We start from the raw sequence: 22225 nt of genomic DNA on the forward strand, positions 1-22225 counted from the left end.
TAGCCTAGATCTCATCAACCTCATTTTGCAGAACTGGGGCACATAGACACCTGTAAGTGCAAAGGAGGCTAGAAAAGGAGCATTTCGCTTTTATACCTTCTGTAGGTAGACTGGCAAGAGGGGATTGGGAATGGCTATTGGGTTAGTCAAGCAACAGTTTCTGCCTTATATGGATTATTTATTTAATCCTCTCAATAACTCTATGAATGGAAGTACTGTTGTTATCCTAAGTTGGCCAACGAGGAGATAATAATTAAGAGACTTGCCCAAGGTCATGCAGCAAATAAGTGGTCTGGCCAATAGCTTTAACAATAACAGGCAGCTATCTAGCAAGATGGTTAAGAAGACAGGTTATTGAGAGACTACCTTCTAGAGTTTGAATCCAAGTTGTACTACTTTCTAGTTATATATCCTGGGAAGTTATTTAACCTCGTTCTGCCTCAGTTTGCTCACTTGTCAAATGGGGATAATAATAATAATTATCCTAGGTTTATTGTAAAGATTAAGTGACCTAATACTTGAAAAGTATTACAGGATTTGGCTTTTAATAAGCATTGGAGAAGTGTTAGCTAAGAAGCTATGAAGCAAGCAGCTTCATTTATAATAACCCTAAAGTGGAAATAGCCTACCATTGGTAAAATGGGTTAATAAATTGTGGTATATTCATGCAATTGAATGCCCTCCAGCAATGAGAAATGATGAGTTATTAAAATACACAACAACATAAGAGAGTCTCACAGTGAGTGAGTCTCATAATTCAGACATGAAAGAGTACGCACCATATGACTCCATTGATTTGAAGTTCAAAAAACAGGCAAAGCTAATCTGTAGTGATGAAAGTCAGAATGAGTTTCCTTCAGAGGATTATGTCTGTGAGAAGGTACGAGGGAACTTTCCGGGGTGCTGGAAAAGTTCTATATCTTTTTTTTTCCTTTATTTTTTTATACAGCAGGTTCTTATTAGTCACCCATTTTATACACATCAGTGTATACATGTCAATCCCCAAAGTTCTATATCTTGATCTGAGTCGTGGTTATGCAGGTATATACACATGTAAAAATTCATTGATTTGTGCACGTAAGATGTATGCATTTTATTGTATATAAGTTATTCTTCTGTCTTAAAAGGACACAAAAATTTTAAAAAGAAACTAGGAAGCGTAACCATAACCATTCATACTGACTGACACCTTTGCAGAAAACCCTCAGAAGAAAATGTTGGCAGGAAGGGAAAGGAGGCCCACCAATATCATGGGTCATTCCTCTTCTCTCAGAAAGCCCCCGCGGCCCTCTCCTACAGCACAGGAAATCTCCTCTGTGTCATATTCCCAGTCTTGGAGATGTGTTTGCACTGGAGCCATCCCTGCCCTCTTGTCTGACTCCTAGGTGATCAGTGGTGGACTTTGGTGGTGAGGCAAACAGGAATACAACATCTCTCTGCATTTCATGGGCGTTATCCTGTTAGTAGTCAAATTGCCTACAGATTCACCAGTCAGAATGCCAGGATGCATCAGCCTGGGAATGCCCCCAAGAACTGTCCTGCCAAAGGCAGATTTCCATGGAGCTGACCACCTAAAGAGCTCTGGCTCTTCGTGGAACAAGAAGGCATGGATGGTGCACCCACTGAGCTGGAGACAAAGCGAGGCAAGAAATGGACAAGGGCATTTAGGCTGACAAGGCAGTGGGGCTGAGAAGGCATCAGGGCTGCCTCAGCCCTTTGGGCAATTCTAAGCTTCAAAAAGATCCTCTGAAGGAAATGGTTCAGAGTCAAAGCAGACCGATACTATGGACTTTCTTAAGTTCTGGTACTTTCCAGGGCTGCAGGGTATAAGAAATGACTTGATTGTGATTTGGGCCTGTGGGAGGTGGAGTGGAAGGAAGGGGTGTGACCTTCGACCAGGCAAGAGACTGCTGCATTTTTTTTTTTTTTAATCTTTGCGGTACGCGGGCCTCTCACTGTTGTGGCCTCTCCCGTTGCGGAGCACAGGTTCCGGACGCGCAGGCTCAGCGGCCATGGCTCACGGGCCCAGCCGCTCCGCGGCATATGGGATCTTCCCAGACCGGGGCACGAACCCGTGTCCCCTGCATCGGCAGGTGGACTCTCAACCACTGCGCCACCAGGGAAGCCCCGAGACTGCTGCATTTTATGACACCCGAACACAAAGCCTTTTTTTTCCTTTTCAACCGTATCAGTCTCCATCCTGGGTTCAGGTGGTCCCAGGCCCGGCTTTGGCCCGCGCTGCCCCAGCACTTCCCTGGTCCCCTTAGTCTCCAGTCACCAGAGGGATCCCCCTCTTCCGAAGGCTGCAGGGCTCTAGATGGAGCACAGGCTGTGAATCTGTAACAGTTACACATCCTCATTGTGGGCCTTTGTGTACACCCTTGCCCTGGACCCCATACACGTTGGGACTGGGCCCACTGCAAAACCTAATACTGGTTCAGAAGATCCCCTTCAACCTGAAGGAGGCGTTAGGTCATCTTCTCCCATCTCACTACCCATGGCTTACGCCCATATCTACCTTAACCGCAAAGCGGCCGAAGAGAAGGTACTCACCCTCCCTACGTCCTCTTTCTCTTCGCTGCCCCACCCAGAGAAGCCCCAATGTGGTTCCTCCAGAATTTCGGGTATCCGCTGGCATCCTTGCTCAGCAAGGCCTCCTCCTGAGGCCGGCCACCACAGTCAGCCTCCAACTTAAAGATAGTGAGTTTTGGGGGGGCATCTGACTGACAAAGACAGATGCTGCTTCTGGCGAAAAGAAAAGAAAATGGTGTATTTCCTTTCCCCAGGAAGCACGACATTCTTCACAAACGTTATTTTCTCATTAGCACTCACAGCCTCCACAGGGAGCCTGATGATATCATGAGTCCTGATTTCACCCATAGAGAAATTGAGCCATACGCCAGTTCTGCCCGTTCTGATTTGATGGCTGGAAAACAGAAGGTCTTTTCCTCTTTTCGGACTAGAATTAGATCTCATTTCCATCAACAAAACACTCAGGAGGATATGGCTCTTCTGCTTTGAACAAGTGTCTTCTTAAACACAGTTTGATGGCTTTGGGGCATGCACATTCTGTCTAGACCTATGAGGGCTTTCAAATGCCATATGGTTGGACCAGACTCTGATTAGTAATGGGTCTGCAGATGTTAGATGAACCTTCTGGAGTGCCCTTAGCAGCCCAACCAAACGCAACATGGGGAATTTTGGCTAAGTGTGAGGGTCCCAAACAGCGGCTTCACTCAACCTAAACAACATTAAGACGTAGCTTTTATGTTCAAGTATACATATCATTTCAAGATTATTTTGTACTCTCTCCCTCTCTTAAAAACTTGCTGAAGTTTAGCCCATTCAGTGCAGGGATGGTAAGGCCCGCCTGTGTTTAGGCCGACTGATGGCCAGCATTTCAATAGCTGGTGACTCTGGTCTATATCATGCACAGAGAGAAGAAATCCCTGCAGTTTCCAAAGTGGAAACAAGTGAGCAAAAACAGCAGAAGTATGTTTAGAGACTGGTCCAAAATATCCTATTAGCTGGTAGTTTTTATGGAACGTACAGACATATCAAAGGGAAGATGCATTTCTGCCATCACGGCCCAGCGTATAAGCCAGAGAATATTTGTTTTTCAAAAGGTAGAAAAATCCATGTTTTTACTGAATGAATATTTATGGAGCACTTTCTCTGGGCCAGGCACTAAGACACAAACAATAAGCTGCGGTCCCTGTTATTAGGGCTCCCAGCCTGATAGGAGACAAGCATGGGGAGAAATGGCTCAGGATAATGTGTGCTACGATTAGTGCTGCGGCCACACAGAGAAGAAGGGCTCTTTCAAGTGGGTGGATCTTCACAGAGGACGTGAGGCTCCAGAGTTCTCAGAACTGGGCTGGGGAGAGGGGAGCCAGGGTGGGAAGAACAGCAGATGCAAATGTAGGGAGGGAGACAGCAGACAGTTCAGGAATGCACGCTGATTCCGATGGCTAGAATCGCAAGGCTCGTGAAGGGTGGGGTTGGGAAATCATAAAAGGTGTTATGTGCTGAACCAAGGAGTTCGGAATTTATCCTGAGGCCATCCATTATGGAGCCTGCAGCAGGATAAAAGGGAATAAAAGCGTTCACATGGTTGGGTAATTTTTTTAAAGCCCACTCTATTGGCCCACACTAGAGAATGTATTACGGGAGACAGAGGAAAACTGGTGCTTGGTTACCATACAAACATGGGGCCCAGACTTCAAAAACACCCTTGCATTTCCCAGTACAATACAGTGGGATGGTTATAAGGTTAGCCTGGAGCCCGACAGTGTCAGGTTCACGCTTCGGCTGTGCCATGTACTAGCTGTGTTACCTTGGGGAGGTTGCTTAACTTTTCTGATCCTCTGTTTTGTCATCTGTGAAACCAAGATAACAATGGATATTACTATTGAAGAGATGATGCATAGAAAGTGGTCAGCACAGTGTCCTTCATAGAGTCCTCGGTTCATTCTCTCATTCATATATAGGTATATATTTGAATTCCTACTGCGGATCAGACAATGAGGATATGTGGTGAGCAAATCCACTACAGTCCCCACTCCATGTGAATCTTAGAGTCTAAAGGGGGAGGCATGCATTAAACAAAGCTTCCCATAAGTGATTACCTAGCTACGTGCCAATTTCAGTGCTATGAAGTTAAGATACAAGGTGCTCTGAGCACATAAAGGGTTGAGGCTGGAGGAGGGGGGTGGATTTAAAGAATCAGCAAAGGCCCTTAAGCTAACACTAAAGGATGAATAGGAGTAACTCAGGCAGGCGTAAGAGGGAGAGCTGTTGAGGCAGAAGGACTAGAGTACAATAGAAAGCTGGTTTGGGGCTTCCCTGGTGGCACAGTGGTTGAGAGTCCGCCTGCCGATGCAGGGGACACGGGTTCGTGCCCCGGTCTGGGAAGATCCCATATGCCGCGGAGCGGCTGGGCCCGTGAGCCATGGCCGCTGAGCCTGCGCGTCCGGAGCCTGTCCTTCGCAACGGGAGAGGCCACAACAGTGAGAGGCCCGCGTACCGCAAAAAAAAAAAAAAAAAAAAAAGCTGGTTTGTTCTGGGATCTGGTGGGGAGCAAGCCTGAAGAGGCAACACTGGGCTTGGATCACAAAGAGCCTTCTAGGCCTCAGTGGGGATGTGAAGTTTTATCCTCTGTGCAGGCTTCCTTTCCTCCCCTCCACCCTCAAAGGGGAGTGACATGGTCCAGTTGGCCTTGACCGTTAGCAGTTCCTTAGCGTGGAGACCTTCAGCAGCTGTCGGGTCTCCGCGAGGCAGGCCTGGCGTGATCCCCCGAGACCGCAGGCCAAGGCACCACTCGGGCTGACTTGGCCGCCCAGGAGAGCACTTGACTGTGTTTTGATCGAATTTCACCGAATTTGCCAAAGCTTTGTCACATGTTTTCTCAGGCACTTGACAAGCCAAGGGCAGGAGAGGACATGCTGTGGGGGATTAGGGGGAGAAAACAGGTGAGCAACACAGGTAATCAGGCCATCTGGGACTCTGGCACTGACCCAGTTTGCTGCTCACAAAACCCAGGAAGAAGTGACAGTTCAGGGCACTCATTATCCAGCGGCTGCCAACGTTGCAGACCTATCTTCCTGACACCCAGTTGGGCAGGAGGCAAGAGCACATCGACAGAACGCAGACTCTCCACCCTGGAATATCCTGTAACTCCCTTCAGCACTGGGAGAACTCGCCTACCTGTCCCAGCCATCAGCCCCCAAATCTCTCTTCCTAGCAAGGCAAGAAACCCGGACTCAAGCCAGACCTGTTTTTTTTCACATATCAAAGGATAGTACACATGGAAACAAATAGTTTTCTATCCACCTAAGAATCTGCTTTTCTTCTGAGCAACAATCTGGCAGCTATGCTTACAACATAAAAGCTTTAATTTGACCAAACTTCAGGAAAGACTTCCATTTGTAAATTTACAAGGAGGAATTTCAGATTAAGTTGGCCCTTATACCTCTAGATCTCTCGTTTGGGCCAAGTCTGAGAGATTTCCTTCTTTGAGTCACTCCATTTCAGGCACGTGAGCCTGTCACTGCCTGGGCACGGACACCATGCCTGGTAAAGTCACCTCTAATTTAGCGGTTAATGGGTTCAATTTCTTTATTCTATTTACTCTGCCATTTTCTCAAGGAAATATTAGAACTAATTCTTTTCTTCAGAAAGTAGCTCTACTTTGGGTGGGAAGGTGTATGGGGCACTACATTATTTTGGGGGGGGGTTGGTTTTGTTTACTTTTACTTTTAATGACTTTTTGGAAGTATAGTGGATTTACAATATTGTGTTAGTTTCAGGTGTACAGCTAAGTGATTCAGTTATACATATGCCTATTCTTTTTCAGATGCGTTTCCCTTATAGGTTATTACAAAATGTTGAGTATAGTTCCCTGTGCTATACAGTAGGTCCTTGTTGGTACATTATTTTAACTTCTTTAGCTGTGCAGTCTCACATGGGCTCCTCCTTGCTTATTCTATAATGGTGGTCGCTAAAGTACGTTCTACTGGCCTTTTTGAGGCTGGGCACAGTGTGCTGGTGGGGAATTCTAATTCTGGCCCTGCCTCTACATGATTCTTTCCGGGCAACACTGCCCAACTTCTTCTCTTAGGTGTGTAAGGTCAATTACATCACTTCCCCTCCCTGTGTCTGTTCCCTCATTTATCAAATGAGGGGCTGTAATCATGCATCACTTAGACCCTCTCTAGCTCTAAAAATTTTTTTGAAATCCTGGGATATATCCTTAGCTGTTTGAGTTAATCAATTTTGTAGTCCTGTGGAAACACGGGTCCTACCTATGATAAAGCAGAAATGATATTTCCTCAGGCTATCTCAGTGATTCTCAATGTTGAAACCAATGGGATGGCATTTGGAGATGGAGCTTTTGGGAAGTAATTAGGGTTAGATGAGGGCGGGGCCCACATCATGAGATTAATGTTCTTATTAGAAGAGACACCAGAGGGCTTTCTTCACCACCCTCTCCCCCAAGCACATACCAAGGAAAGGCCATGTGAGGTCACAGCAAGAAGGTTGCTACTTACAAGCCAGGAACAGAGAGCTCTCACAAGAACCTGAATTGGCCCACATCAGACTTCTCAGCCTCCAAACTGTGAGAAGCAAATTTCTATTGTTAAAGCCACCTAGTCTATGGTACTTTTTTCTGGCAGCCTGAGCCAACTAGGACAGCAAGCATTCTCTAGGATAGTCATGGCGCCTGAGCCTTGGATATCTTCATGATGAAAGTCATGGTGCCTGAACCTTGGATATCTTCATGATGAAAGTCATGGTGCCTGAGCCTTGGATATCTTCATGATGAAAGTCATGGCACTTGAGCCTTGGATATCTTCATGGCACCTGAGCCTTGGATATCTTCATGATGAAAGTCATGGCACCTGAGCCTTGGATATCTTCATGGCGCCCGAGCCTTGGATATCTTCATGATGAAAGTCATGGTGCCTGAGCCTTGGATGATATCTTCATGGTGCCTGAGCCTTGGATATCTTCATAATGAAAGTCATGGCACCTGAGCCTTGGATATCTTCATGGCGCCTGAGCCTGGATATCTCCATGATGAAAGTCATGGTGCCTGAGCCTTGGATATCTTCATGGTGCCTGAGCCTTGGATATCTTCATGAAGACCAACCCTCATGTACTCAGAGCAATATGGAATGTATCATCGAACAGGCAAAGCAGAGGCTTTTAATGCCTTGTCCAAGTGAAGATGAGCAGCGTTGTCCCACAATTTCTATGCATTGCTGTTTGTTAGGAGTCGGAATTATCTGAACGAGACTGCAAAGTACTTTAAATAAGTACTAAATAGGTAGCCACGGGAATGACCACCTCAGTCCTCTTTGGAAGCAGGGAGGGTAGGAGTTATAAAAGTATACGAGTCAGAATTAAACAAGAAAATGGATGTCTCCAGCCGCAAAACTAATTCTTGCAGCATGTCATTTTCAGCACTATAATGATTTCCATAGTACAGCTTTTAGCTCCACTGGAAATGACAATGCAGGTGTCGCCCTGAATATCATACACTTTAATGGCATCTTGTGTAGTCTCATCCTTTCAGAACCAACTCAAATGTCATCTCTTCTGTGACTTTTCTAAATGTCATTTGAAAATGACTTTGTATATTTTTGCATTCCACAGTCCCCATACAATATTTATTCATCTTTCCTTGGGGCTCCCAATGCAACTTGCTTATAATTCCATAAGATGCTTATCACATCATATTACAGAAAGTTGTGTGTCCTTTCTGTTCTGTTAGATAGTGAACTCTTTGAGGGTAAGGCCATGGACATAGAAGTTACTCAATAAAAGCTTGAATGAATGAATGAAGTCTTGCTCCTTTGCATATGACTCATTCTTCATTCATCCCAGAATTCCAAAGACTCTGACTCAGCTGCCAGACTAAGGCTCTACCTTCATCTGCCCACCTATTATATGATACTATAAACAGTAGTTAAACATTGTCTTTTTTTTTTTGGCCTCAGAATCTTTAATGAGCTATGAGAGCTACCAGGATGCAAAGCCAGTATGCTCTAAGGTCACATATGAAGATTTGATATTTTCATAATATTTGTCCCAACTGTTGTTTTGTCCATATTTCAAAGACCTCTTGACCTATATTCATCCTGAAATTGTTGACACTTCACAGCTCCCAAAAGTCAGCCACAGAAACATGGACTATTATGTGGCTTAATTTGGGAGGTGTGCCCCCAGTTTACTAGGAGAGTAACTTTCCTGTAGTTTACGGTCTTGACCAACACCTTTAAATAAAATTAAACCAATCAGCTTGGCAGGGGTCAGGTGAAAGCCCATCAGAAATGAACACGCAACATCGCTAAAATGATAAGCCACTGGAAAATACAGTCAGTACACAGAGAACTTTTCAGGATCCCATAGATGGATGGAAACTGTAGCTTTATACACAGATATCATGAATTAGCTAACAAAAGTCCCTCTGTCGTGATACTTACTGATTAAAATGTAACTTCCTCTCAGAAAAAAAAATTAAACCAATCATTTTGATAACAATCCAAGTGTTAAATTCAGTTAAATATTGAGAAAACTCTGTTTTCAGGTTAAATTCTATAGCACAATTTTCCATCAGCTACTGAGTCTGTCATCCAGATGAATGAAGAAGTGAGCAGATCTTATCCCAAATGCTTACATCCCTCTGCATTCCTCTTTTCTCCCTTCCTCTGTGTGAAAATCTGGCCCATTTTTTTTTCCCTTATGAATCTTGATCATGTTTGGCTGTTACCTATATGCTGCCCCCAAGGAAATCTCCTCAGAGTTTGGAGAGTTAAATAGTTGAAGACCTAACAAGACATCAGGCATCAGTGTATGTTGTGGTGGAAGGACAGAGGTTGACATTTTAAGCAAGTTTCCTGCCTTCAAATAACACCAGGTAGGCAGCCAGCCCCCCGGCAGCTATGATGGATGTGGCCATACTAAGTGATGTGTTGAAGGGAGTAGAGAAATACTGGGGTATTGTTTTAAATAAAGTTCCTAAGTTAATTCATTTTTCCATGCTCCCTCTTTACCTCTCTCCTTATCTCCCTTACTCTCTCCTTTCCTCTCTCCTTCCTTCCTCCCTCCCTCCCTCTCTTCCTTCCTTCCTTCCCCCCTTCCTTCCTCCTTTCCTCAAGTACTTATTGAGCAATTATGATGACCTAGGCACTCTTCTAGGCTTGGAGGAAACAGCAATAAATAAGACCAGGCCCCTGTACCCTCATGGAGCTTACATTCTGGTAGAAGAGAGGTAAATTAGGCAAATAAATAATATGCAGTTTCAAGAAGAAACTACTTTATTTTATTTATTTTATGAAAAATAAAAATGAGCAAAGGGTGTGACAGTTCCTCAAAAAATTAAACATAAAATTACCATATGAACCACCAATTCCACTTTTGAGTGTATAGACCCCAAACAATTGAAAGCATGGTCTCAGACAGATATTTGTGCACACATATTCAGAGCAGCATAATTCACAATAGGCAAAAGATGGAAGAAACCCAAGTGGCCATCAGTGGATGAATGGATAAACAAAATGTGGTGTATACATACAATGGAATATTATTTCGCCTTAGAAAGCAAGGAAATTCTGGCATGTGCTATAACATGGATGAACCTTGACAATATTTTGCTAATAAGTGAAATAAGTCAGAAACAAAAGGGCACATATTGTATGATTCTATTTATATGAGGTACCTAAAGCAGTCATATTCATAGAGATAGAAAGTAGAATAGTGGTTTCCAGGAGCCGGGGAAAGGGAAGAATAGAGAGTTATTGTTTAATGGGTACAGGATTTCAGTTTGGGAAGATGAAAAAGTTCTGGAGATGGATGGTGGTGATGGTTGAACAATAGTGAAAAGGTACTTAGGGCCAATGAACTGTACACTTAAAAATGGTTAAAATGTTATGTATATTTTAACAATCAAAAAATCTTTTAAAAAATAAGCAAGGGGAAGGAGTAGGAATGACTTTGGTTAGGACTGTCTGGGGGAGGCTCCTCTGAGGAGGAGCTGACATTTGAGTAGAGATCAACTAGAATGATGATGGGAACATGGGATGATGACATAGGGGAGTAGTTTTGGATTTTGTTCTAAGCACAACCTCGGGAAGGTTTTGGTCAGTTAATCTGATTTGCCACTTTAAAATATTATACTGGCTGCCATGTGAAAAGTAGACTGAAAGGAAGAAATCTGGAAGCTAGAAGACCAATTAAGAGACCGTGGCAGGGCTTCCCTGGTGGCGCAGTGGTTGAGAGTCCGCCTGCCGATGCAGGGGACACGGGTTCGTGCCCCGGTCCGGGAAGATCCCACATGCCGCGGAGCGGCTGGGCCCGTGAGCCATGGCCGCTGAGCCTGCGCGTCCGGAGCCTGTGCTCCGCAACGGGAGAGGCCACAACAGTGAGAGGCCTGCGTACCGCCAAAAAAAAAAAACCAGACTGTGGCAGTTGTCTAGACAAGTGCCTGGTGGCTCAGGTGATGTTGAGATAATAAGGGAGGTGATGAGCAGAGATTGGATCGGGCTATCTTTTTAAGGTAGAGTCATCATGATTTGCTGATGGATTGGATGGAGGAGGGGCAGTGAGGGAAAGAGATGCATGAAGGAGATCTGGGTTTTCAACTGAGCAACTGATAGGTCTTGCCACCCACTGAGATGGAAATGACTAGAGGAAAAGCTAGTTGGGGAATGGTAAGGGGTGTGGAGAGGCAATCAAGAGATGTGTTACATAAAAAGTGAAATCATAAACTCAGGGCCTAGCAGAGTGCTAGTACATAGAAGCCATTTATTAAATACTTGAATGAATGAATGAATGAAACTGAATGGGTAAATGGAGGTAGGGAGGAATGAAGAAAGGAAACTAACTCTAAATTTTACAAAATATGAAAGAGAATATTTGGCGAAATGACATGATGGTAAAGACACCAGGCTAGAATTTGGGAGAACTAGGTTCGAGTCTAAGAAAATATTTCCAAACTTCAGATTCCTTCTTCCTCTCAGCTTTTAATCTGGGACCTCCCCCTTTACTCCTCCACAGGAAATGTGCCCATAGCTTTATTCACCCCGGTGGACAAGCCCATAACCCTTGCATCCCTGTACAAGGTTGCGGAGCTCACAACCCTAACAGGGAGCAACCAATCAGTGAGCTCCTACGGCAGGGAACAGCCAATCAATGAGCTCCTCTGACAGGGACGAGCCAATCAGTGAGTGGTTGGCTTTGCACTCACCAACCATGCCTTTTCCCCACACCCATCACACAGGCTGGGCATCCCCGCAAGCGTTGTGCAACAGCTCCCTCGACTGTCCAGACGAATTCTCATAAAATCAGTTCCGCAGAGTGTCTCGGTTTTTAAGGGCCTGGTTTTCAGCAAGCAGAAGACAAGGTTAGTTCATGCTGTGTACTGGCTGAACTTGTGTTGACCGATCCACTAATTGCTCCTGCAGAGCCTTCAGGCTGGTTCCTACTGATAGTCACCAAGGGAGGAGAGAGCAACAGTGGGAAGAAAGTATGTTTAAAGTCACCTTCACAATTACAGAGGCACAGTGTAAAATGAGAAAGACGTGAAAATACTGTAAAACGGCCTCGCCGCGCAGGTTTTCACACATTAACCACCTTTGTACTGGCTCTTCTACAGGACTGAGGCTACAGAGCGCGTCTGAATCAGCCCTCTCGCCTGCTTCTCTCCCGGCAAAGAGCAGCCCACCAACGGCCTTCTCTCCGCAAAGCCCTCCCGCCTCCCCTACCGGTGGAACACCCAGCAACTCGGCTCTCCCAGATACAGCATCGGCCTGGACATCTCCATCTGCCAAGAACGTCTCCACAGAGCCCAGAGAAGAGGAACCCACCAGCCCAGCCTCCAACTGGGAGGGCACAGACACAGATGCCTCACCAACAAGCGGTGGGGTCCACTTAACACCCACGCTCGAGGAACACACTTCAGACACTCCCGAGGCCAGGGTGGCAGCTACAGGGTCGCAGCCCCCCGTTGAGTCTCCCGCACTCACCTCCCCTCAAGCGCCAGCCTCATCACCTTCACCCCCATCAACCTCACCACCAGAGGAGGTTCCCTCTGCCTCTGTGAGCACCAACCATAACTCCGCTGAGGCCAGCACCAAGCCCACAGGAGCTCTAACCACATCAGAGCCCCCAGCGGAGGAGCACATCTCTGGCCACATAGCCACTTCACATGCCTCCGCCGAGCCAGTGCCCACCGAGACCACGGCCCAAGCAACTGTGCCCCCCAGAGTGACCTGTATGCTGATAGACACGGGGACCACCACTGCCCCGCCCGGGGTGATCATGCAGGAAGTGGAGCATGCGCTAAGTTCAGGTGAGTCTCTGGCTAGAGCACGTGGCCTTGATGACACTGAGGTGCTAAGAATGCCATTCAGCTAACCAAACACAGTGGATTAAGTTTGAATTTTGGAGTGAAACACCTAGCAGAATTATAATTCGTAAGCATTTCCACAAGTGCAAACTTTACTTTTAGTCTCTTAATAATTTCCCCGTGATAGTTCATTAATTGTGGCCAATCTTTATAATTTGTCTTCACATATGTCTTCATGTATGTAAACCAATGAGACTGGTTAAGCAAAGGCTTTGGGTTGAGCTTCCTAGGTTTCAGTTCTGGCTCCTGACCTTGGGCAAATTACTTCATCAGGGTGCCCTTATTTTTCCTCATCTGTAAAATAGGGATAAAGAAAGCTGTATCATACATGGTTCTTGTGGAGATTAAATGAAATGACATATAAAGTGCCTAGAATAGTTCCCGGAAAAGAGTAAGTACCCAGGAAATGTCAGTTGTTATTATGATTTTGCTCGATGTATTAATGCAGTGTTTACCTCATGGAAACAGTCAAAGAAAGTAGGGCCGGGGGTGGAGAGAATGTGCTTATTCTTTAGAGTCACTGATATATTTCATGGGAAAGACAACAACTTTTGTGGAATGTCACGTTTGTTTTTATTCTCCCAGCAGCCCTGTAAAGTTAGTATTATTTTTATCTTGATTTTGCAGTCTTGGAAATTATGATAGAGAGAGATTTAGGGTCTTTTCTGAGGTCACATGCATCTGACATTGAGGTGAAGTCTGGAAACTTCAGGGCATTGGGCAGGAAAAGGCCTTAGTAGGAACATTTGGCCTCTTGATTAAGAAACAGTGAGGTGAGAGCAGCCAGCAGATGAAGGGGAAAATGGAGCTTTAGGCCCTGCCTAAATCATCTTGCCAGGGGCCATGGACTCAGAGGGGAGTATTTGGGACTGAGCCACACAGCACCAGCTGGGGTCAAAGAAATGGCTGTGACTGAGGAGAAATTAACATCTTTTAACAAATAATTGATAAACAACCATTACGAATGGAAACTCTGGTAAACAGTGGAGGTGGGGAGAAACAGAGCTCAGATTAACAAGACATAACTCCTCATGGAAGAGCTCACAGTTTACTAAGGGATAAGGTCCCAAAGAATTGCAAATTCTTATTTCAAAGGCCCAGTGTATATCAGTGAGAGTCCCAACAAGAGAGAGAGATGCAATCAAACTGGGCTAAAGGAATGAATTACAAAGGTACAGCTGGTGGTGTATAAGAAAACCACAGGGGATCATAATTGCAGAGCTGTCATGAGTCAGACCTAGGAGGAGAGAATAGTAACCAGAACCCAGAAGGAGGGTCTTGTAGAATAGACCACCCTGGGAGGAGTCGGGACTCTTGGGGGAGGGGCACAACTAACTCAAGGTTAACCTCTGGGAGTGAAGGGAATCTATACTCTGCCCTCCCTCTCCCCCCCTACTCTGATATGCAGCCAGAAGCCAAGGACAAGGAAGCCCATTGTGGTGCAGACAGTTCAGCCTCCTGGAGGGCAAGTCAGAGAGCAAAGTGGAGAAAGGTGGAGAGTGGATCTGCAGAGGCAAAAGGAGGGAATCCGGCACTCGCAGTCCAAACGTAGCTTCCTCTGCGTAGCCCCGTCCCCATTAGCGCCCTGTTTGTACCTCCGGCCAGTACTTAGCACGCTGTGTTTAGATGTGTACTTTCTGTCTTTACTTTCTGCCACATCCCCACTTTCTGTCTGATACTTTCCATGCTGCCAGCATGCAGGGAATATCTCAAGAATGGACTCGGTACCTGGAGGAGAGTGGGTGTTGACTTAGGGTCCTCAGGTCTGTCCCTAACAAAGGTGCCATCCAAGAACAGGCTTGAGGCAGTGGCCCCATCTCTTCCCTTTCCTAGTTCAGACCTCACGACCACCTGCACTACTTTTTCAGTTTTCTAACTGGTTTCCCTTCCTCCTCCCTTTGCCCCCTCCAGGGTACCGTAGACATGGTGGATCAATATACTGAGCACAAATTCTGAGCTTGGCATGCAAGAGACTCCCTAATGTGGCGTAACCTACTACTTTTTCCAAGTCCCTCAGTTTCATGGGCTAGATTATCCAAGACAGCCCTCTTCCACTGTTCTGGCTTGTGTTTTCGACCATGTGTCTTGATTTCCTCAACTCAAAGCCAGCAGGGCTAAGAGACACAAAATTAGTGACAGAGCTGGGTCATGAACCAGAACTTTATAGTTCTAGGGAATATGGCCCCCAGTAAGAACTCCAGGGTAAATGAATGAAGGAAAGATTGCTTGACTTGAGAGGAAGGTGTGACAGGTCAGAGGGAGATCACTGAGCATGGCCAGTGTACATTTCATAGACCCAAGGGGATTCATCCCTTATGATCTGTTAAATCAAAGAATATTTATTGTGCATCCACCAGGACCCGGTGCTTGATGCAAAGAAGTGTTAATAAGCGTAAGACCTGTCCTCTGAGATTTTACAGTTTAAGTAAAAAGAAAGGACACAAGTAACTCTTAACACCACTCAGTTTCTGATCTGAGAATGAACCAGGGTGGGTGGGAGGATCTTTGAGCAGATGTGATACAAGCTATTCATTTCAAGGGTGAAGAAATTGCATCCCAGAAGTTTGGAGTGACTCACCCAAGGTTACACCGCCCAGTGGTAAAGCTGGGCCCAGAGCCCAAATCCTTTAAACCACCGTTGGGTCTTCTTTAAGCACCAGCATTGCCGCACTGCTCCACCATCAGCCCAGCAGACTAGGCAGCACCCTGTGGCACTGTGCTCACAGGTGACTGTCTGCAGATGTTTTTGTTTTAGAGACTCTTGTGCTGCTTTCATAGTGGCAGTAATCATACTGCACTTTTGTTGAGCATGTTGTCTTCTTCTGTATGAGTTCACATAGCATATTTCTATAATCCAAGGACTTGTCCATTCAACAAGTATCCAGACATAGTCACCAATAAATAATTCAAAAACAAGGTAAATGTTATGGGAGTTAGATTTGACTGGCGGGATTAGGGAAGGTTTCATGATAGAGGGAGCACGTGAACTGAGTTGTAGGAGATGAAGGGAATTGCGGCCCGAGGAGAAGACAGGGCAAGGGGAGATTCAGGCACCTGTGTGCTGCACATACCTGGGTGCAGAATCCAGCCGGCAGTTGCAAGCACGGAAATTGCTCTGGTCGGGGTATCTGGTACCCTCTATACTGCCAGCTCTGAGGGTTAATTCAGAGTCCTGGCATACCCGACCTAGCAGCAGCATTTGACACGGATGGTCACTGCCCTCATTTTGAAGCACTGTTTCCACTTGACCTCCAGGACAGTCTCTCTTGGTTCGTCACACTGCTCCTTCTCCGTGTCTGTCGCCTTACTTCACCCCCTCACCTTCCTACACTGGAGCACCCCAGGGCCAACACTGTCTTCCTCTCCTGCAGCTCTCCACACACACGCTCTCCTCTTCTCCCCACACTCACTCCTGAGATTACCTCATCACATCTCGTGACTTAAACCAAACGTAAAATAGATAACTAGTGGGAAGCAGCCGCATAGCACAGGGAGATCAGCTCGGTGCTTTGTGACCACCTAGAGGGGTGGGAGGGAGGGAGACGCAAGAGGGAAGAGATACGGGAACATATGTATATGTATAACTGATTCATTTTGTTATAAAGCAGAAACTAACACACCATTGTAAAGCAGTTATACTCCAATAAAGATGTAAAAAAAAAAAACAAAATAAATTTTAAAAAAAAATGCCACCCACATGCTGATAGCCCGGAGATGTAAAATTCTGTCCCTGTTTTGTTTCATTGAACTAAAAACATGTCGACACCCAGCTGTCAGCTAACTCATGGTCTCCACTTGGGTGGCTCTTAGGCATTTCAGATGTCATACGGATCAGATGAATTACTGATTTCCTCACCCCTCCGTCCAGTCCTCCCTCAGAAACTGTGGGATAATCCTAGACTTCTTTCATCTCTCACATACACTGCATCTGGTCCCTCAGAACCCAGTTTCCTCTCACCCCTCGGTCCTCTCTCACCTGTGGGACTTTAATACCCCTGTAACTGATCTCACTGCTCACCACACCCTTGCCGGAGCGACCCTTTTCAAAACCCAGGACAGATCCTGTCCCTCCTCAGCTCTAACACTCCATGTGCTTGCCCTTCTGAATCAGAGTAAAAGCTGAAGTCTGTGTCATGCCTGCGGTGCTCAGCACACTCGGAACCCGCCCTGCCTCAGTGCTCTCACCTGCTTCCGCTTTCACCAGCAAACACACCGCAATCTTACGGCTTCTTGAACAGACCGCAGACACTCTTGCCCCAGGGCCTTTGCACTTACCATTCCCTCTGCCTGAAACATTTTCCTGCTGGGTCTTCAGTGGCTCGCTCCTTGTCATCAGGAAGGACTTTGTTCAGCTGTCATCCCCTCAGGAGCCTTTCCTCATACCCCTCTCTGAAACAGTAATCGCATCGCCATGGATCCCTTTATCCTGCTTTACTTTCCTTTTAATCACTTACCACTTGCTGACATTATCTCATTTATTTGCTGAGTAGGTGTCTGCTTTCTGCCCCTAGACTGTCAGCTCCATGAAAGCAAGGACGTTGCTCACAAACAACGAGGATGTAGGTTACATCCCCAACCCCTGAGACAGAGCCTGACACATGGTAGACTTGAAATGAGACACTTGTTGGATAAATGTATGAAAGAGGCAATCAGCCAGTACCAGGGCAGCTGTTTAATCTCTCTGAGCCTTGGTCTTCTCACCAATAAAATGGGATAAGGGTAGTCTCCAAATGATGGGGTTATTAAAAAGTTTAGTTGAGATAAGAAACTAAATACCCCTGTAACTGATCTCACTGCTCACCACACCCTCACCAGAGAGACCTGGCGAGGGTCTATGTACAGCATAGTGGCTGTTGAGCTATGACTCTGTTGATGTCTATGCTTGTTGTTTTACTATTATTTACCAGTATCAGCAGCAGCATCATTATTGTTGTTATTTTGCTGTTGTGATTGCTATTATCATTGTTACTGTGTTTATCATAATGAAGACTGCCCATCATCTTCAACGAACTCTTATTGAGCTCTCACTGTGAGTCAGGCATCTGGCTAGACAGTGAGGATTTGGCCATGAATGAGACGATCGCCACCCTTGTGGCGTTTACAGCGTCGCGTGTACCCAGCATGGCAAGTAGCCTGTGGATCCCAGGATGGATCCCAGGATGTGTGGAGGAAGACATTGCAGGAGAAGCCGGAAGGAAGATTTCAGGACAAGTGTTAGAGGACCCTGAGTAACAGGATGAGGCAACTTACTTTACTTGACCAGCCATTGATAGTCACCAAAGGCTTTTGATCAGAGGCAGAACATGTTCAGAATTATACTTAAGAATATTCAACTGGCAGGAATCCATGTACGTAAACTGCAGGCAGTTCAGGACTGGTAACACGTAGACCGGTTTATACCTGGTTTCCGGTTGGCCGTTGTCACTGACAGACCATGTCATTTAGCTGCTCTGACTTTAAGCTCTCTTCATTATAAACTGAACACAAGAGAGACAGTCTTCCAGGGGTTTTGTTGTTGTTGTTGTTGGCTTATCATACCACAAGAGTTGTTTACTAGAATTATCCAAGGCAGAAGGAATGAGATTCACATTCATATGAGGCTTACTGAGAATATAAGAACTGGGCTGGTGACTCGCACAGGTAACCCTCCATCTAATCTTCAGAACATTCCAGCGAGGTGAGCTGGATGGTGTATCTCTGCTGCAGGTGACAAAACAGGCACAGAGAGGTTTAGTGACTTAAGTCCTCACTTGAGTGACCAGGCCAGGATTCAAATTCAGTTCTCCTGAGTGACCCGAAGTCAGGTCTTCCTTCCACTGAACCCATCCTAGCTGAAAAGTTGGGAAGGACCTACGGCCTCCAGACCTGCTGTGGACATGAACCACATGGGATGTTGTCAAACGCCCAGGGCTGCCAGCTGGGTCTGAGGGGTGGAGCTTCCCGATGGGAGGAGAAGCAGGTGGTAGCCGCAGCCATCCAAAAGCAGCTGTGCAGAAGAAACGAGTTTTCATTTTCGTTTTTCAGTTTTTGTTTTGCTTTTAAAGGAAAAGAGAGAGAGATGTGATGTGTTAAATATGGATCGTCTGGGTTATTAAATCAGCGCTCTTCAAGGGTGGAAGCTATGACTACAGTGTGTTTGTGACGTCCTGAACTGAACTGAATGGTGCTGTGTGAATGCTTAAGGGATAAACTGATACTGCACACCAAGTTATACTCGAATCGTCCCCAATTCCTACATATGCAAACTTTAAAATTACAGTCACTCGGCTTGTTGCAGACTGGGTATTCTCTTTTGCCTGTAAAATCCAAGTGGCCCCTGGTCTTACGCTGTCCTATGCTTTCCATTACAAAGAGAAGGACTCATAATTGTGAAAATGGGTGAAGGCCTTTGAACTTTAATTTGCTAGTCTGACTCCAGATTTATTCAGTACGAGCTGTGCTAATAAATACCCTGAAAGAAAGGACACCAGGCAGGCACAGATATCTAATCCCCTCTGCATCCATACCTGCAAGGGACTTTCAGCTGTCAAAACACCTCCTTATTCCAGACCAACTCTTAGGATAAATATAGATTTGAAAAATGAATTAACTCCTAGAAAAGGGGGAAGAATCATTTTTAAAGTATACATAGAAAGATTTTAGGAGTAAAAAAATATATATGTATTGTAAGTAATACAATAGTAAGTTACTGACCATTATATTTCGATGATCTATTCAAAATATATTAAAGGGGGGAATGAGGATTTAACAAAAAAATGTAAAAGAGCATTAAACATTTATTGATCAGATTCTTCCAGATTGCCCAAAATATATCAGAAGGCAATAATCCTAAAAAATATTGTATCTATCCTAGACTCAGTTTTACAAATATTAAATCATGACATGCCCAGGCCTGGCCTCTAACAGTGAATGGTGCCAACACCTTTTACCACATCTCTCTTTTCCCATCATGCTGGCTCCTATCTTTGGTCCACGTGGACTGCAAGGCTGACAAGAGTATGGATTATAAATCCTCACTCACATTTTTTCTTTTGTGCCCAATTCTTTAAACTTAAGCTAAACCTCTAAGCTTGCTTACAGCAAGTAAACTCCCATAAGGAGCTCCAACTGTCAGATAATATTTCAGGTAAAAAAAATATTCTAAATTCTTGTCTCTACTACTTTTATTTCTCCTTTGGTTTACTTTTACTGCCTAAATCTTAATCTGGTTTTAAAATATTTCCAAAATATCCTTTGAAAAATATATGGCAAGGTAATAAAATCAGCTAGTTACCATTGGTATTGTTATCTAGTAGCAATGCAACTCCATCGCATACTTTGTCTCACCTTTCATTACATTTAGAGACTTTGTCTCCATGGAACACTTTCTTTTTTTCTGCTTCAAATATTTTCACTAGTCACATATGACTAAAGTGATTTTGGAAATACTTCACTGAGAAAGTGGAATTTAGCTTGTAAGCACAGCTGCTGATATCATAAATGAATCTATGGCTTGTTGGCTCACTGGGAAAACTGGTTGGAATATTCCCGATTCCATATCCAGACTGAACTTACTGTAATCTGACTCAGAAGAGCATGTCTTTTTTTTTGTTCAAAATAATAACAGGAAAGTGAGACCAGATCAGCACTAACCGATTGTCTTCCTCAGAAAAGGTGCTAGAACATCCCCCCTGAAGTGGGTTGAGTCAGGAGTATTACGTGAGGAGAACACATAATGGATACTAAGTTGATATTGTCCTCGGTATGCCTTGTTCTCTGGTCCTGGGAAAGAAAAATATCGGCCAGTAAGAGACAGAGTTTTATTTAACAGTATCTTGCTTTTATCATCAGACCCACAGGCCTTCAGGGATAGAACACGGGCTCAAAATTTAAGGTGAACTTAGGTTAAAGTCATAAAATCTCAGTAAGTCCATGAAAGGGGCCATCAAAAACACTTTGCCATATTTGTTTGGTGAAATTATGGCATCATTTCAAAGCCAGGCCCTAGGAGGGTAAGAATGTTACTTGTAGTATGAACTTTGGCATCAGACTGCCTGGTTCAGATCTCACCAATGCCATTTACTGGATGGATGACCTGGCAAGTTTATTCATCACTGAGTGTCACATTTTCCTCATCTTAAAATGAGGGTAATAATAGTACTATAATTGCCTTATAGGATTCTTTTTAGAGTTAAATGAGACAAGTATATAAAGAGTCCCTTACATAGCACTAAATAAATGTTGGCTGCTCTTATTATTACAGTCGGGTCCCTAATTCTCAGTGTGGTTACCAGCAAGAGTTTGACTCTTCTAGACTTTGTGTTTTGTTAACTTGAAAAAATAAAATGTTTGTGACAACACTTCAAGACTCCCAAAAGGATTATTACTGTAAAGATTAGGTAATCAAGATCCATTTTAGCACCTGCCTATAACACAATACAGAAAAGGATAATCCAAAAAGTGTGAAAGAGAAAAGTAACTATGTTCACATTGGAAATAGTAGCACTTTCATGAAACTTGGAAAATCCAAAGCTAAGGGTTGAAGAGTGCATACAACTAGAGATTTCTAGCTGGGAGAAAATAAATCATGGAGGAGGGGGGATACAAAAGCTGAGCTTACAGGATTTTGCCCAGGCTCCACTTGCACCTGAGGGTGGGGGATTAAGAGCTGGAGGTTGCCTTCTTTCCCTAACTGGCATCAAAGTTTGGAAATTATTTTCTTTCCAAAGTTTTTAACTCTAAAACCTTGGGATCCTGAGTCTGGGAGAAATTAAAGCTTGGTAAATAAAATACAGTCTCCAAAAGCAGGTTCCTACCTTGCCTAGGTGATTAATTACATGGAGGCAAAGCTAAATTAACTAATGATTCTGCAGAGATCCCCAAGTCCTTGGGCTGCAGGAATTATAGTGTCACTGCCCTTTGTCAAGATGTTGAGACAGGTGACCTGAAACTGACTCTCTGCTCCCTAGCGAGAGTCATTTTTCCATGATAAAAAATGATAAACTTGCACACTGCAAGTTTATCATCTCAAACAGGGTTAGGACTCTGTCTTGGGCCCTAAGAAGTTCCTCCCTTCCTTCTTGCCGTGTCCTTGGAACCAAGAAAATGCCAGCATGGAAGGCCTTACTTGCCAAGGCTGATGAGCCTCAAAGGGGTCTGAGCCTTCACCTGCAGACTAGATGAGTCTCAAAAACGGCATATACCAATTTTTCTGGTTTATTTTCCCCTTCAGTATTGTTTTATCTGTGGTCATGTTTCATTTTCATCACTGGAATACCGAAGAGATAGAGGAAATACTAAAGAGAACAACCAAAAAACCTTCTTTTTCTGTCTTCA

The 22225-nt window shown here is 44.7% G+C and overlaps 1 protein-coding gene across 1 annotated transcript in view; it reads left to right on the forward strand.

Moving 5' to 3' along the window:
• The window catches only part of PARM1 (prostate androgen-regulated mucin-like protein 1), a 96747-nt gene that overhangs the window by 52392 nt on the left and 22130 nt on the right, over positions 1–22225 (forward strand). The window contains exon 4 of the mRNA XM_089911265.1: positions 12158–12853. Coding sequence (XP_089767391.1) covers positions 12158–12853 — 696 coding nt within the window. The remainder of the gene's footprint in view (positions 1–12157; positions 12854–22225) is intronic.

The sequence above is a fragment of the Delphinapterus leucas genome, chromosome 5 (assembly GCF_059928025.1).
Source record: "Delphinapterus leucas isolate spDelLeu-1000000601 "Yukka" chromosome 5, BTC_Dleu_Yukka2, whole genome shotgun sequence".
Taxonomy (NCBI): Eukaryota; Metazoa; Chordata; class Mammalia; order Artiodactyla; family Monodontidae; genus Delphinapterus; species Delphinapterus leucas.